The sequence below is a fragment of the Cibotium barometz genome, chromosome 50 (genome assembly GCF_041138505.1).
Source record: "Cibotium barometz isolate CiBa-2024 chromosome 50, ASM4113850v1, whole genome shotgun sequence".
NCBI lineage: Eukaryota > Viridiplantae > Streptophyta > Polypodiopsida > Cyatheales > Cibotiaceae > Cibotium > Cibotium barometz.
In genome coordinates this window covers 13,616,474-13,632,938 of record NC_141095.1, presented here as the reverse complement: position 1 = coordinate 13,632,938, position 16,465 = coordinate 13,616,474, and the positions used below count along the sequence as shown (strand labels likewise).

The following is a 16,465-nucleotide window of genomic DNA, read 5'->3' as shown; positions in this document are numbered from 1 at the left end:
TCCTTGACACTCCCTCTCTCTATGTGTCCAAGGCTACTACAAGTGCCCGTGACCTTGACTAAAGTGCTCATACATACATCTACCACATGGCCTACATCATCGGTGGCTCAATGGTGGTTTTACTCTGTTGGGACAGGTTACATTGGGTTGTGGGGTTTCTCTCTCTCTCTCTCTCTCTCTCTCTCTCTCTCTCTCTCTCTCTCTCTCTCTCTCTCTCTCTGAGATTTTCACATGGCTCCTCACTCTTTGGAGCCTCACATCTTCTCTTGTCTTAAGTCTTCTTGTCGTGGCAGCTTCTCTTCACGCGTCCATGTCTTCCTCTTCTTTCAGTCTTCTTGTTGTGGCAGCTTCTCTTCACGCGTCCATGTCTTCCTTCAATGCTTCCTCTAGCTTTTCTTCTTGGTGTGGATCTTCCTCTTGGAAAGAGATGTTCTTCTCCTTTCATGGCTAGGGCCATGAGCTTGACCGTCAGTTCTTGCTCCATGTGAGCAACATGTTTTAATGTTTTGTTGACAGTTCTTTTCGGCTTTTGATGTTTATCTTGTGTCATTATGCAATGCAAATCCAAATCTATGCGGGAGGTCTTGCCTCTTGCCTTATTTAGGACAAGGTTAGTGTCTGATCCCATTTTTACACTGATGTAATGTGCCCAATACATAATGCATATAGCATTCATTCTTATGCACATTCCCAAATGCAACTCTGGCTGTGAATAATCTTGAATTTGAGTGTGATTTACAGACATTAATCAAGGGGTAAATGCAAAATGATGATTACCACAAATTTATCAGCATAATTTTACTAGAAACTACATTAAATCAAGGGTAACCAATTTGTACGGAATGGTTGCAATATCAAACCATCTCTGAATTACAATCTGAGGTTATAGGGATCTGTATACCTAATGGTTAATTTGAACCCTCAATTGCACCAAAATATAGTGATCAGTACTGATTAATTATTGATTAGCAAATTAATCCTCTATTTTGTGTGCAAAAAATAGAGTATGCGCAGGGAGCCCAGATCTAAGGCCTTAGAGTTCAAATGAGCTCAAATGCTTTCAAGGCCATCAATAGCAATTAGTCTAGTAGAGGATTAAGCCAAGAAACATAAGATTTGACCAAACATTGAATGCTTAATCTCTGTTTTACCAAAGTCACCTGCAGATTTTATGAAGAGCCTGGATCTCACTGTAGACTTGATCAAATCAAATTCTGACTTCACCAACTTGTAGAGCACCCTTGAAAACCCCTAGGGCCAAGAGGAATTAGACCCATTGCATGTGATGAAGCATATATTTCAATTTCTTCTCAGAAAAATGGCGCCTGCAAATTAGCAAAAATCTAGAGCTCTGGTAGGCGGTTTGCTGCGCTGATTTGATGGGCTGGAGCACAACTGAGTTAGCTATGTATGGTTAAAGTGGCTTGAGCTAATGTTGCTCCTGGAGGGAGATCAAGCCCCTCCACTGGCTGGGGGTACAGTGGGCTACTTGGAAATAACTAAAAAAAAGTGATTATTTTCTAATCATCTACTAATCCTAATTAGTTAGATAATGGGCTCATAAACTTGATGGATTCTAGGCTAGGCTCTAATACCATGTTAAAATTACAGCAATGTGATGAGCTATGGTGGATCAAATGCTAGAATCAATATCATTAACAAAGAGATTAGATAATAATTAAGATGTGATTAGTGAGCAATTAACTGATAGCTTAATGTAGGCATGGATAATCAAAAACTAGCAAATTCTCATTAGACCAATGCCTCAATTTATAGAGTTTATCCCACTGATTTCTCCTTGATTCACTCCACCTCTTTTGCTTGATTCTCTCCACCTCTCCCCAGAATATCTCCACACCTCCTAAATCTCCTAATGCTACCCTTTATTCTCTCCCAGTAGATTCTTCTCACCTTTTCACAGGATTTCTCACATTTACAGATTCTCTTTTACAGCCTCTAGCCAAGGGCTTATTCCCGCACACACCCTATTCACTTGTATATTTCAACACCTCCCTAGTTCCTGCATAACCTTATGAATTGCAATAAATCAGACTCAGGAGGTCTCTAGCCGCTGAGAAAGAAGATGATAGAAGGGATAATGAAATGGTTGATTACCATCTTCTTGTCCCCCAACATTTTCTGCCATGTGGCCAGTTTTCCTTCCACCTTATTTAACACCCATAGCCATCTCTGCTTAAGGGTGACCTTGAAGCCCATAGGAATGCCCAATAGTCTGAAAATCACTCCCTCTTCTAGGACCTTACAACCAGCTTGGATTTGCTATCTGCACCCATATGTTTAAGGGATTCTAGTACATAATGCCAACTAAGCTAGGCTTTATCAAAGTCAATTTTGAAACAGATGAAGTCCTGTTCAGATTCTTATGCATACTCCATACCCTCCCACAGAGTGATAATGGCATCCAGAATGTACCTTCATTTGATGAATCCCTTCTGCTCCTGTTTGATCCAATTCTTCAGCTGATTGGACAGCCTCAGAGCTAAGGCCTTAGCAAATATTTTGTGTGCACAGTTTAACATTTAACATGGTAATAAGCCTCCAATTGCTCAAATCATTCTTCTTCCCTTTCTTATGGATAAGTTCTATCCAACCCTCATTGATTGCGAGGGGCAACTATCTATTATTATTTAACTAACCGCTCATATGTTTGCTTTTAACGCTGCAAGCACTTAAATTGAGGCGCAACATTAGGGCAAAAAGTTAGAGGGCTAATGTAATGTCGTGCTGGCCCCTGGGTGCCATTAAAATGAAGCCGGCCCGGAATTGACCTTTTCGCGGACCGAGCGTCTAGACTCTAGAGACTGTGGGCCAAAAGGACGTCCCGCGGCCCGCCGCCCGGACATGTGGCGCACTGGCGGCAGGTTACTGATTCCTGAAAGCCGTGGCTCGGCGTTCCTTTCCTGGCGCCGCCGCCTCCTACGGCGCCGTCAGGCTTCAGCTACGCTGCTACAGTAAATGGGGATGAGATCATGCCGGGTCCCACTCGCATGATGTATGCATCGATTTTGGCATATGCAGGCCCCAGTGCCCACTGTCAACACACATGGGGTCCACGTCAGCCGCAGCCGACCCCGCCACATTCAGTGATCGCCGCCGCCAACAGCGGCCGGCCTGACGTGGGAGACCTCGTGGGTCGCGCCTTGACGTGTTGGCCTCTATTTGCGCTGAGTCGGGCCCCACTGTCCGGCTGGGCCGTCGGCCCATACTAGCTGCAGCCTGCAGCAGCGGCTGGGAGCCGGTGAAAGAGCAAGCACGCCCAGGCTCCAGGCCCCGGGCGGGGACCGGCTAGCAGCAGAGCGCTCTTGATCATTGGTGTGCGGGTGGACCGGTTACCAAAACATTGAATAGACCGGCAGCAGCCCGTCACGCTCTACGTTTGAATTTTCTAGTGGAAAATCCGACGTGTCATGCAGAAACGCAAAGCTGCTCGAGTCTCGAGGCTGGGTGGGTCCCGCAGGCCTTCCTGCCAGCGTGCCAGGGCTCCTCGTGTGCAGGTGGGCCTCGCGACTCGCGACTCCACGGTCGTCCGCCCAGCTTTACCGACCGTAAAATTCAGTTTCACATCATAATTGCCGTCCCGAACGCCGCCAATGCCACGGCCCAGTGCCCACAACCCCCATGTGTCAAAGATTAAAAAATATTTTTTTGCTCGTGTGGCGTTAAGCTATATTGTTACCACACGCATGGATGATCTTGAACTGCGACTTTACCATCTCTGACCTCGGTCCTTTACCACCAGGCATAGCGTAACTTCTAAGCAGTGGAGCACCCAATGAGATTATGTTATATATATCCTAAGGCTGCAGCCTGCAAACATGAACACCAAAAAATGTATTTATTTTGTCCATTTTCATGAATAGAATAGCCATTTAAGTCATGTGCAGATCCCAAGCATGAATTGATGTATCCTAAAACATAAAGCCTTCTCCTCTGCATGCAATGTGGTCTTCTTGGCATTGGGACCAGACTCCATGTGTATACAAGGGACGCAGTTCCATGTGGTTGAGATTCTAGAAGTTGGGTGGCTTGAGAAATAGAAGCTCTATTCCAAATAGCTTTGTACCAAGAGAATGTTTCGATCACTACATGCATGTTCTCTTGACCAATCTAAATCTAAAGCCAAACATGAACAAAAGAGGAGTTGGAATTGAATACGTGGTGTGAAGGTGGTCACAAATGGGCATGGCGTTATAGGAAGACGCCTTAGAACCCATTCCTTAAAGGTGTTTCCTCCCATTAACAATGTAGTTTCTATCCCATCCAACATCTCTATATTATATTATATAAAGGAAGAGTTTCACAAAGCTACCACCTGGCAAGAATTGGAGGTTCGGGAAGGGGAGGAGGAGGTTTGAGGAGATTCGGGTAAAATATGAATTTGGAGGTCTCAAAAGACGTGCAAAGCACAAGTCTGGCCACTAGTCTTTATAATGTGGCGCCTATCCCTCTTTTTATGCATTGAAACCGAAGAAAACGTTTCAATCACTACATCCATGAGTTTGTAGCCAGAGGAGTTGGAGTCGAATACGTGGTGTAGAGGTGGTACACAAATGGACTTGGGGTTTGGAAGAAGACACCCGAGAAGCCTTGGAACCCCTTCCTTAAAGGTGTTGCATCCCATTAACAATGTAATTTCTATCCCATCCAACATCGTTATAATGCCCCTTTTCATGCATTGAAACCCATTCACAAGTGTTGTTTTAGTGCCTTGTCTAGCAGTCTAGCACTATTGTTACATGATGGTGTTAAAAGCTTTGATATAAGGACAATTACTTGCAATGATCTTGCAAAGCCATTGATATTTGTTCTTTATGGAAATATTAAAGTGTCAATGTTGATTAGTGAATGTTAAGGTGGAAGACTACTAGCCCCCATATCTTGTGTATGTAAATGATAGCCTTGGCTTAGTTAGGTTCACTAGAGGATTAAATGGGTAACGTCACAAGACACAAGTAGTTTGACGACTATATAAAACATACACCTCACAAATGCAGGCACCTCTTAGGCAATGGAGTAAATCCTATGGCAAGGAAAAAGTTCAATGAATGGGAAGCAGAAGACAAGGAGCTTGTTGTGAGCCAGTATGAGGTATACCTTTTTTTTAATGGTACGTATAGCCCTAAAAGTGGTAAAACAAACAATTAACATGATTATTATGTTATTTATGACCAATAAAGTGGATGATAATGAATAAAAGCACATTTGAAATATATGAGGGGATTTGTGCATTTGTTTTCAATATGAATGACACATAAACTCCCATAAGAGCATGTGAATGGCTTTATTGCACCTCCACTATGCTCAATCATCATTCATATAAGTTTTGTGAGAACCAACCCAAATCTTTGGAAACCGTAAAGATATGGCAATAACATTCAAAAGGTGCTCCTACTTTTCTTCAAGGCCTCCTAACAAGCTTCTTTACATAATATTCCATGCATTCCACCATTTGCAATTTTGAAAATCCCCTTTGTTGGACATGAGGTATTCTTATATCAAGTTGATTGTAATGTTGCGAAACTTTTTCTTAATGAAGTACATATTTGAGACTCTAGAGTATAATTGGCTTATAAAAGAATGGGCAAATAATTTTTCCACTTTGCAAAAATATATTTACTTGAGTTCCCCAAAAGGGGGGCGGTGTGCTTGAATTTGATAATAGGTAGCCAATCTATGGAGGCCCTTGAGGTTTATTGCATATCCTTGTTGTACATGCACAAGGAGAATTTACTCTCCATGTTAGTCACTTTCGAATTCAAGAGGGGAACTAAAATCACGGCACATAATGCTTAGTAATGTGTGATTTTCCCCCTCATATGAACAAAACTATAGATGGGAAATGCATTTTCCCACCCATTCACATGGTGGCAAAAATAGCTCGACCTACGACTACAAGTGATTTGCCTTGTTTTGGATGCCTTACCTTAGATTTCGGTGCCTCAACAAGTGGAGCATACAGCTTTCCGACTGTCTCTTGCCACATATCCTCTATCACAATAGTGACCTACAATGAGTTTTAAAAAAGGAAATCAATTAATTAATTGAAGAGGAACATTATTTGAACCTTTATAATTAATAAATCTAAGGCTTCCACTACATAACATTAAGATTAGATAAATGAAGGGTCACGAAGGGTGGTCATTGGGTTCGGTGAGAGGTGCTTTGGGCGATTTGGAATGCAACAGGGTGGCGAGACCTAATGATGATTAACAAGGAGAAGCAAGACGTCCGACAATAGGTTAAGATCGCCATCTCCAAAGTTCATGAAGATATTCTATCACCTTCCTTACAGAATTCAACTGGCTAGATTCTTGCCCGCTTCCTTTTCTTTTCCAATCTTCTTGTCTTCCATGATTTGGCATTAATTTGTTGCATTTTGAATGTGCATTCTCAAACTTCACAGTATACTGGGATCCCAACTTTTTGATTGCATGGGAATTTTGGCCATCAAAAATGAAAAATATCTATGGTTTAGATTCAAGTTTGTCTTTTACAGTTGTGAGTTATGATTTTTTAAAAGGAGTAGAGGCATTAGTTATGATACAAAGGTACTAGTCAAACTTTATTTGAACGATTCATTACAAGGCACGGAGAATGACACCATTAATTGCAAGGTATGGTGAATAGCTACCAATTTAAAGTTTGGGCTGTGTGAACTAAAACTAGTGGTCTCGCTTGGCTAGCCCACATTCCATGCGATCAATTGTGCATGCATCTAGCTTCTTGCAAATAGTCTCATTTTGTAAGTTTTGACATCTTGAAAGTTATGTGAGTATGCTTAACATTAACTTACAACATAGTGTGTGGAGGCCTAGCCATTTGTTGGACTCGCAAAAGGAGCACCAAGTGGACAAAGATTGAGTTCCACAATATAACCACTTCGAAGCTACAACACCTCCATAACCAACCATGACAACATTCCTTTCAAACATTTTGTAACGCAAACACATTTTTGTAGTGCAAACACCTCAAGTCCCAATTAGTAAAAGGAGAAATGCCATTAAGTCCTAGTTAATAATTCCACAGGTTCTTATTTGATAAGTTATAGCACCCATCCAATAGGTGTACACTAGCATGCATCAAACTTGGGAATTGTATTGAGTGTTGGACTCAAGTTCTTACCCTAGAGGCTCTAAGGAAATAGCCCAACTACCAAGCAAATGTGATCCTCTTGTTGATGATCCCAACACACAAAACCCTTCACCACTACGCTACACACTAGTAGGCCATCAAACCTAGGTGATAGGTGCTAGAAAAAATCCAACATTTAGTGAATTTTGCATTGGTTGAAAAAAAATTTTAAAGACGAAAGAAAATGGATGAAAATTTACCATTTTTAGCTGTAAAACCTAATAATCATAGGATTTTGAAAAAGGCAACTCTATTACACTCCAACCTTGTCCTTTATCTCGAGGGGAAGAAAAACAAAATCTAGCACTACGAGGAGGTTGTCATTTGGGTGAAACCCTTACACCACCAAGCTACATGGCTATGGACAAGTTCACCTCTTAAGTTGTCACAAAGATGTGGAAGGTCGATAAGATTTTGATTAAGGAAACTAGATTACACTCCAACATTGTCATTTTTTTCATTGGCTATGAAAAACAAAATTGAACACTACAAAAGGGTCGTCATAAGTTGTCACAAAGATGTGAAAGGTCCATAAAGGGACTGCTAATTTAGCCTCATTGCTTGAGAGTATACCACCATGGACAAGTCCACAACTAAAGTTGCCACAAAGATGTGGATTTTTTTTTGCTAAGTCTTAAGATGCCACCTGAACCACAAAAGATGTAGTCAAGAAAGGATTTTTTTTGGAACATAACTATAATTACATTTAAAAAGAGAGAAAAGGACTGATAATTTAATTCGAGTAACATGGTATGCTTCCTGTACAAAGAAAAATGCTATTATAGTGCATTACATTTGTTTATACTATGGTAGTGCCTTACGTATGTAGCAGAAACGGAGAGAAAGCTGTGATCGGGAAATCACTTCAAAAAATTGCCCAAACAAAAATGTTACGCCTTGTTTAAGTCTTGCGTTGGCCTCTATCTTAATTAAGTATTGCCTTAAACCTGGACATAAGAGCGTGCACATAAGCTTAGAGCAACCATGAAATTTTCTTGCAATCCTGCAGGCTTCCGTCAGAGGAAGGTGGGAGGTTCAAATCCAGGAAGAGCTTCGGCGATGGAGGTTTCGCATCACGAGTTGAAGAAGCCTCCATATCAAGAACCACTGAAGAAGATGAGCCGCTGTCGCTGTGCGCATATGGCGCATCCGGCCGCAGCATGGTGAACCGCCACTCCGCTGTCGCCTTCATAGCCGGCAAATTCTGCTTCTCCACCATGTCTCCCAACTCCATCGCCGGCTTGCCGCAGGCAAGAAACTCCAATCCTAGCTGCTTCTGCCCGCCTGTGCAGGACTCAAACCCTAACCCTAGCTTCTGCCTCTTCGGTCCGCCGCCTGTGCAAGAGTTTCCTTGCAGAAACTGTAGCGCTCCGGCAGCCATCTTCAACTCCAGAACGTTCTCTTTGGCAATTCGGTTGTTGTTAGAGAAGAGGCTTCTCCACAACGCCAACGGGGCAGGCGCCGCGCTAAGATCTCCGGCAGCGGAGACTCCGCTCTCTAGCCTAGTCATCGGCGGGAAATTGGGCCAAGCCTCCGAGGGGACTGCCGGACGGAGCAGATGGCTGGCGCGGCCGGAGTTGTTCCACGACTCAACGGAGCTGTTCTGACTTGTGCTATGGCTCTGACTGTTCACCATGTCCTGAAGGGGGGTGGAGAAATTTGTCTTGGCCTTGCTGCCGCGCAGCGAGCGTGCCGCATTGTCGTAGGCATGCGCGGCCTCCACTGCTGTGTCGTAGGTGCCCAGCCACACTCGCGTCTTCTTCCAAGGGTCTCGAATTTCTGCGGCGAATCGCCCCCAGGGGCGCTTCCGAACTCCACGGTAGCGCTGCGCACAGGGGCTGGGAAAGTTTTGTGCAGCAGCATCGGCCATGGCTGGGGTTTCAGGGAAAAGCTTCAGCAGCAAAGGCAGAAAAAACTCTAGCTAGGGTTTCGGTAAGTGGAGGCTATGGCGAGAGAAGCATCTGAGAGAGATGGCAATGGCAATGGCGGGGCTGGGCGGGCAGAAGATATCTCGGGTTGGAGGTTTGGGAGATGGAATAATGCCATGGCAGAGAAGATTTCTAGGGTTGCGGCATGGCAGAAAAGCTCTAATGCAGCGGAGATGGCTGGCCAAGGGTTTTTATTTATGCAAGACAGAGGCAGCGTGGAGGAGGAGGAAGAAGAAGAAGAGAGGGTGGTGGTTGATAAGCCCAAAAAATAATAATTTCCGACTATTTTTTATTTCTTACGTGGGGATAAGCACGGTAAAAAATTAAACCGTATAGCGTTTTCCCGGTGGGAGGGTGGCGTCAGGAAGCTGTACGACGGAGCCGCCGACGACGTAAACTATCCCGGCTAGGGCAATAAATAAATCAATTATTTTGGCGAATTAATAGGGGCCAGTAAAATCTCCGGGATAAACCGTCGCCTCGTGCGGCAGGGTAAATAGCTGTAACGGCGTCTCCCGGTCAGCGACGACTCTTTGACCGCCATTCTCTTTCTCACCCGCCGCCCGGCCGTCACCCCCGCCGCGCCGCAGGGATATCATTATTGAAAACGCTCTCTTGTACTAGAGCTCGTTTCCATGCTATCGATCTGTTGGCCCTTTTGCACACTTTAAACCAAAGAATTTCATTTTCTTTGTAGGGCCCTCATTCCACGGGTTGGCAAGCGTTAACATTTCAACATCATATGTGTCGATCTAACAACTATTATATTAATATATGAACCTTTATGAGGATGCTTTTGTCTTTATCTCATATATTTCTCTAGTAAATTGCAACCTGTCGTAGTTTTACGACACTATGTAGAAACTAGGCATAGGAAACTTGTGTTTTTTTTTTTGAATGCACAATATGGGACTCCTAACGAAGGCAAAGCTCACTCCCAGGCAGGGGATTGAAGCCTTTCAACACTCCCTAGAGGAAGGGGGGGTTGTGGGGAACAACACGAAGATGAGATATAATGATTGCTAAATCCAAAACTATGAAACCGCAAAAAGCGCAAAACAACTATATTAAAATGCTAAAACCAGAAATGGCCTTGAAAACCATCATCACTACAGCAACACTACTTTGTAAAGATGTAGAACTCCAACCTCTAGCTCTGAACCATGATCACCCCCCATAGACAATAGGAGGCTCTTACACCTCAGGTAGGAGATGATGACACATACAGGGCCCGAGCCATGCCCTTCTATAACTTCCTCACTCACATGATGAGTCCAAGAGCACAAGGTTGCTTGCCACACATAAAATCATGCAAGGTTTTACATGCCCCATTTTACACCAAATGTGAGGACACAAAACCTATAAAAATTGCTATCTTCTATTAATAGGGAATCTCAGCTGAATCACAAAGTCTAAATTTATGATTAAACCGACACAACATTAAATTTTTTTGTTGGTGAAAATTTGGTCAATGTAGCTTGAGTCAATGTAGAAGCATGTGCCGATGACTAAAAGTGAATGCCCATGACGGGTTAATCAAAGTGAGACACAATACAAGTTGAAGAAGAGGGACAAATTGAGTGGGTGCTTCCACCATGTCTATGACTATGAAAAAGTAATCCCCTTTAATTGCTTGAGTTTTTGGGCAATGGACATGGACAAAAAGAAAGCAACTAGAACCGCCACAATGTTGACATCAGTTCGATTCTCCTTGTGTCTATGAATAGAAGGACCAAGGAAGTAATTTCATTTGCTATGCTATGTTATGAGTTTGAAAATATTGTTAAGATTGTTAAATTTTGATCAACTTACATCTTTCATTGTTGTAAAATATATTTTGAACTTGCTATAATGCCATGCAGGAGAAGGAAGTGCAGCCCCCATCCACAAATTAGAGTCAGCATACCTTCTTGAGCATGGCATCAAAAGGAAGCTATACACCTCAGCAAAATGGAGTTGCTGAGAGGAAGAACAGTCCTATTTGAGTCAGCTAGGTGTATGCTAAAGGAGAAGAACCTCTCCAACACCTACTGGGCTAAAGCTGTCAGCATAGCATGCTATGTGATGAATAGATCCCCAACTGAAGAACTCTAGGACATCATCCCATATGAAGCCTTTCATGAACTCAAGCCTCAAGTTCATCATCTCAGAATATTTGGTTGTTTAGCTTTTTCTCATATTCCAAATTCAAACAGGAAGAATCTTGATGACAAGTCCAGAAAGTGTATGTTTGTTAGATATAGTAGTGAGCATAAGGCTTACAAACTCTATGATTCAATTAATAAGGAGACATTTATGTCAAGGGATGTGATATTTAATGAGCCTGCCAGCAGCTGATCATCAATTGATCCATCAGATGTAGGCACCCATTCTTCATCAACTCCTCTCAAGGCACCGAATAACACCTTTGGAGGACTCCATTGAAGAATTGGAGGAAGAAGATGATGCCCACCAAGTGGTCTACCAGAGACCACTTGGAGCCTGCCAGCAGCTGATCATCAATTGATCCATCAGATGTAGGCACCCATTCTTCATCAACTCCTCTCAAGGCACCGAATAGCACCTTTGGAGGACTCCATTGAAGAATTGGAGGAAGAAGATGATGCCCACCAAGTGGTCTACCAGAGACAAAAAAAAAGCCCCAAAGGTTAACATATCAGAGAGGTAACAATTCAAACTTTGAACAAACAAATTATGCTCTCTTAACATCATTGATGCAACATGATGAACCCCTCTTCTATGAGGATGCCTGTGATAAGAAAGAATGGACAAATACAATGAACAAAGAGATGACTGCATTGCACAATAATCACACTTGGGATCTATGTCAACTTCCACCCACAAGAAATTCATAGACTACAAATGGATTTAGAAGCTAAAGTACAACAAGGAAGGAAAGATAGACAGGTACAAAGCAGGACTTGTGGCCAAAGGTTTTGCTCAGAAACAGGGGTTGATTATGAAGAGACCTTTGCACCAATAGCTAAGATGAATTCCATCAGGTTAGTCCTATGCTTTAACCACCTCATCCTGTGAACCTATCTTGTTGAAAAGGTGCTTTCAGAAACTTGGCTTTTATGGAGCTGATGGTCCTACTCCTATTCTTTGTGATAACATATCAGCTGAAGCCTTAGCCAAGAATCTAGTCATGTATCAAAGGACCAAGCATATTGAAGTCATGTATCAAAGGACCAAGCATATTGAAGTCAGAGAACATTTCATCTGGGAGAAGATTCAGTCACGTGACATCGTGGTGCAGCATTGTAATACCACAGAGAATGTTGCAGACATCCTCACTAAAGCCCTAGGCAAAGAGCTCTTTTTCAAACATGGAGCAGACCTTGGCATGATAGAGCTTCCCTGAAGTGAAGGTGTTTAAAGAATAAGGGAAGGCACCACATTTGCTCCATGTTAGGAGAAAGGGAAGGCTCAATAGTCTTCCACAAAATAAATATGTTTTAGATTTTTTTTTTTTTCATTTTTCCATTGCAGGTCTGAGTCAGCTGTCAGAGCAGCTGACTTAGACCTGCAAAATGATTGAGACCTATTGATTTTTTTATTTTTGCAGGTCTTAGTCAGCTGTCAGCTAACTGAATCGGCTATCAGAGAGAGTCAACTAACTAAAGAAGCTGCTAGAGCTAGCTTCCAACGTGTTGGATTGGCTTTCTAAATCAATTGACTGAATCAACTATCTGAGTCAGCTGACTGAATCAGTCTGTAGTAAACTATCTAACAAAGGTTCAGAGATATTTCTAATCTTGAGGGAAGGTGTTATAAGATTCAAGATTCACACCATTCTAAGGTTTCCTAAGCCTTGCATATGTGCCTCTTGTTTGGTAGAAATTGATCCCTACATCAAAGGAGGAATTGCAGATTACCATCATCTCAAGAGATAATTCTACATAGCTGACCTAACTACTGTGATTTAGGTGTAGAATTTTGGTCACACCTAACTGATTATATCCACGGAGATGAAGCATGACACGACGATGAGCTGATCATCCTAGATCATCATGAAAGGATTTTTGTACACAGCTAATAGTGAACAAGAAATAAAAAGTGTACAAGAAGCCACCTGTGAGTGTGTAGCCTAGCCTAACACTCACAGCACTGTACTGATTGTAATATCTGAGCTGATTAAGCTCCTTAGCATTAGGATAGGGTTAGCCCTTCCATATTAGAGTCAAAATTTATCCTTATTATATCTCATCTGATTCAATAATATAAATAGTGCTGATTCGGTTTCAACTTGTTCATTCAATAATATAAACGGTGTTGATTTGGTTTCAACTTATTCATTCAATCTGATTGCTGGTCGTTGTGTCGCATTTTCTCCTATCCTCCCATTTTCACAATTTGGACCCATTCCAGATTTTCTTAATGGGACACTTGTCCAAATCAGTACAAAGAAGAAGCCCTCACTTTGTTAATGTTGGAATTACACCAAAATAAGGGCAAGGTTCAAAGGTTGATAAGGGCAAGGTTTAAAGGTTAATAGCATGGTAAATTAGCATAGATGCCCAATAACTCTAGAAGGAATCTATGAGTTATATTAGTGGTGGAAAGAGGAGCCTCCATGGCCTTGAATATAGCCTACAATGTTGACTTTAGCCCATGTGATGGAGAGAATCAAGGGAATTAGATCCACAAATCAAGGGAGAGAATCATGGAGTGTGCTTAACACCTAATCCATTGATTACATCAGTTTAATCACTTGTACCCATGCCTATATAAGAGACATTCATCTAATAGAAATCGTACTCTCACATTGTCATCATCATGTTATCATTAGCTTATTCTTTTTGTGATTAGTGTTAACCATCTTGCTTAGATGCTCTCCATGCTTACACCATGACTATCCTCATCTTGTATGAGCCACCATGAAAAACAACTTGGTATCAGAGCATATATCCATCACCCTAGTACTTCCATTAGCTTCCTTAATCACTTGTATTAATTATTAATTAGCTCAAATCATCATTTAGTCATTTTCTTATCTCTCCCATAACCATAGTCCAATGGAGTGTTGATTTATCTCCCTTCAAACCACCATTTCTCGTAGCATCACTTGGGGCCTCTTCCCCACTCCAAGGTGCTTCAACCCAACACCTCAATTGTCACAAATCATTGTAGAAATCGGGAGTAGGTGGGGTAACGAAAATAGTCGATTTTTGGGAAACTCAAATCATGTGCTACTCATGATGAATTAGAGGTATTCCACTCACCCATGAGGTTTTTCCAACATGCTAGTCGTGCTGGATTTTGCAGAAAATGCTGCCAACTATGAGATCTCAACCTATATGCATCTCTGCAACCCAATTTGGTAATTTTGAGATTAAGAAAAGATTTATTTATTTAACGTCTTGGTTAAGGAGTTCAAACTCAAGATAACTCACTAGTATTAAAGTCCCAAAAGAAAATTTTACATCATCATTGCTATCTCTTCTCAAAATCATCACTCCAAGTTGCCCCAATTTCTACATTAAAAAAGAATTATCTTTGTTAATTGGTTAAACATTGCTAATTATTATGGGATTTGGGGACCATAAGGGGTTCAAATATCACATTGGGGACCCGCTACAGCTTGCTATTACTTCATATTAAAAAAGGCCCTTCATTTGCCCCTCCATTTGTGCAACTAAATAGAAAATCACATTCACTAATTAATGCTAATTATCCAAGGTTTTTTGGACATTTTATGGTTGGATCTACATTTTGGATGTTGCTAAACCTCTGTAAAGCATCAAATCAAATTTTCCCTTCGATTTAAGTGGGCAATTTGTTAACCCAAAATAGGGTATAAGCATTACTTGGGACAATGGGATTCTTGAACTTGTCTACATCATGTAATTCATTAATCACTTATACAAGGGCAAGACACTATCCATTAAGAAGGCTAAGACCCCCTTCTGCATATTCATTGAATTATCATTTCAAAGGGACAAGCATCATCATCATGTAAGGCTTCACGAATACATTGAAAAAGTTATTTATCTTAAAGGCTTCCTTAGTTTCAAAGGCACATCTTGGTGATCACCATTTTATGGTTGTGTGAACCTCTCTAATGGTTTTAATGTCTCTTAAAGGCTCTACATGGACTTGAGTTTCCTTTAAAGTTGTTGGGAGTCCTTTTTTTTAGCTCTTTAAAAGGATTTTTAAAAAGCTTCTTAGTGCTTTATTTAGAGCTTCATTCCATTTTTGTGAACTTAACCACATTCATTTAAATTTCCCAAATCTTCTTATGAGTTCCCTCCTCTAGTGGCCTTGCACCTAGCAGTTTTTAAGCCACTTAAGGTACACCCTTTTTCAAGGTTTATTTAATCAAAGATTTTTCCAACATCTCTTTCCCCAAATTTACCAGCACTCTGTCATGGCAAACAACTCTGCTAATGATTTGTTTCTTCAATGGATATTGCTGAATTTTCATTTCTTCATTATTTTCATGATGCAGAGAAACTGAGTCTTTTGAAGAGGTTCAAGAAGATCCAAACTGGGTGAAATCCATGCACGATGAAATCCATGCCATTCAGAAAATGGCACTTAGGATTTAATGGATCTACCTATTGGCAAGAAAGCCATTGGTACGAAGTGGGTTTACCAAAGCAAAAGAAAGGAAGATGGATCTATGGATAGATTCAAAGCTCAACTCGTTTTGCCAAAAGGTTATCCCTAGCAAAAAGGGATTAACTATAATGAAACCTTTGCACCCACTATCAAGTTTGTTACTGCTTTAGCAACCCATCATGGTTGGAAAGTGCACCAACTGAACATCAAAACATCATTCTTAAATGGTGACTTGCAGGAAGAAGTTTATATGAGTCAACCAGGTGGATTTGCCCAATCTAGTTAGGAATAGAAGGTATGTAAGCTTAGCAAATCTTTATATGGTTTGCAGCAAGCTTAGGAAAGCTTTATATGGTTTGAAGCAAGCCCCCATAGCTTGACACCAGAAGATTCAAGCATATTTGAATGGACAAGGATTTCAAAACAGTCTGATAAGCAAGATTTGTTGTTGTCATTATTTATGTTGATGACATGCCTCATTGGTGACAAGCACCCCCATAAGGATTTGATTACAACCTTTAAGGCGGACCTTGCCTCAAATTTTAAAATGTCAGATCTACACTACTACTTGGGTATGCAATTTATACAACAAGATGATGGTATAGTCATTAAGTAGTTACATCAAGGCACTACTAAAGAGATTTAAGATGGAAAGTTGCAAACCAATCTCTATAATGGAACCTGGTGTAAAGCTCAGTGTGCCCAGGATCTCAGTGAACATAACCACTTATGATCAAGTTGTTGGATGCCTAATATATTTGTGTATCTCATGGGGCAAACATTCAGTTTGGTGTGTCTCAACTTTCCAAGTTTATGCATTG

General features: G+C 41.5%; 1 protein-coding gene across 1 annotated transcript; it reads right to left on the bottom strand.

The window, feature by feature from the left end:
- Positions 1 to 7,865: 7,865 nt before the first annotated feature.
- Positions 7,866 to 9,296, bottom strand: LOC147609826 (uncharacterized). The gene has a single exon (XM_086787283.1). The coding sequence runs from the start codon at positions 9,020 to 9,022 to the stop codon at positions 8,126 to 8,128; it is 897 nt and encodes a 298-aa protein (XP_086643409.1). The 5' UTR covers positions 9,023 to 9,296; the 3' UTR covers positions 7,866 to 8,125.
- Between the last annotated feature and the right edge of the window lie 7,169 nt (positions 9,297 to 16,465).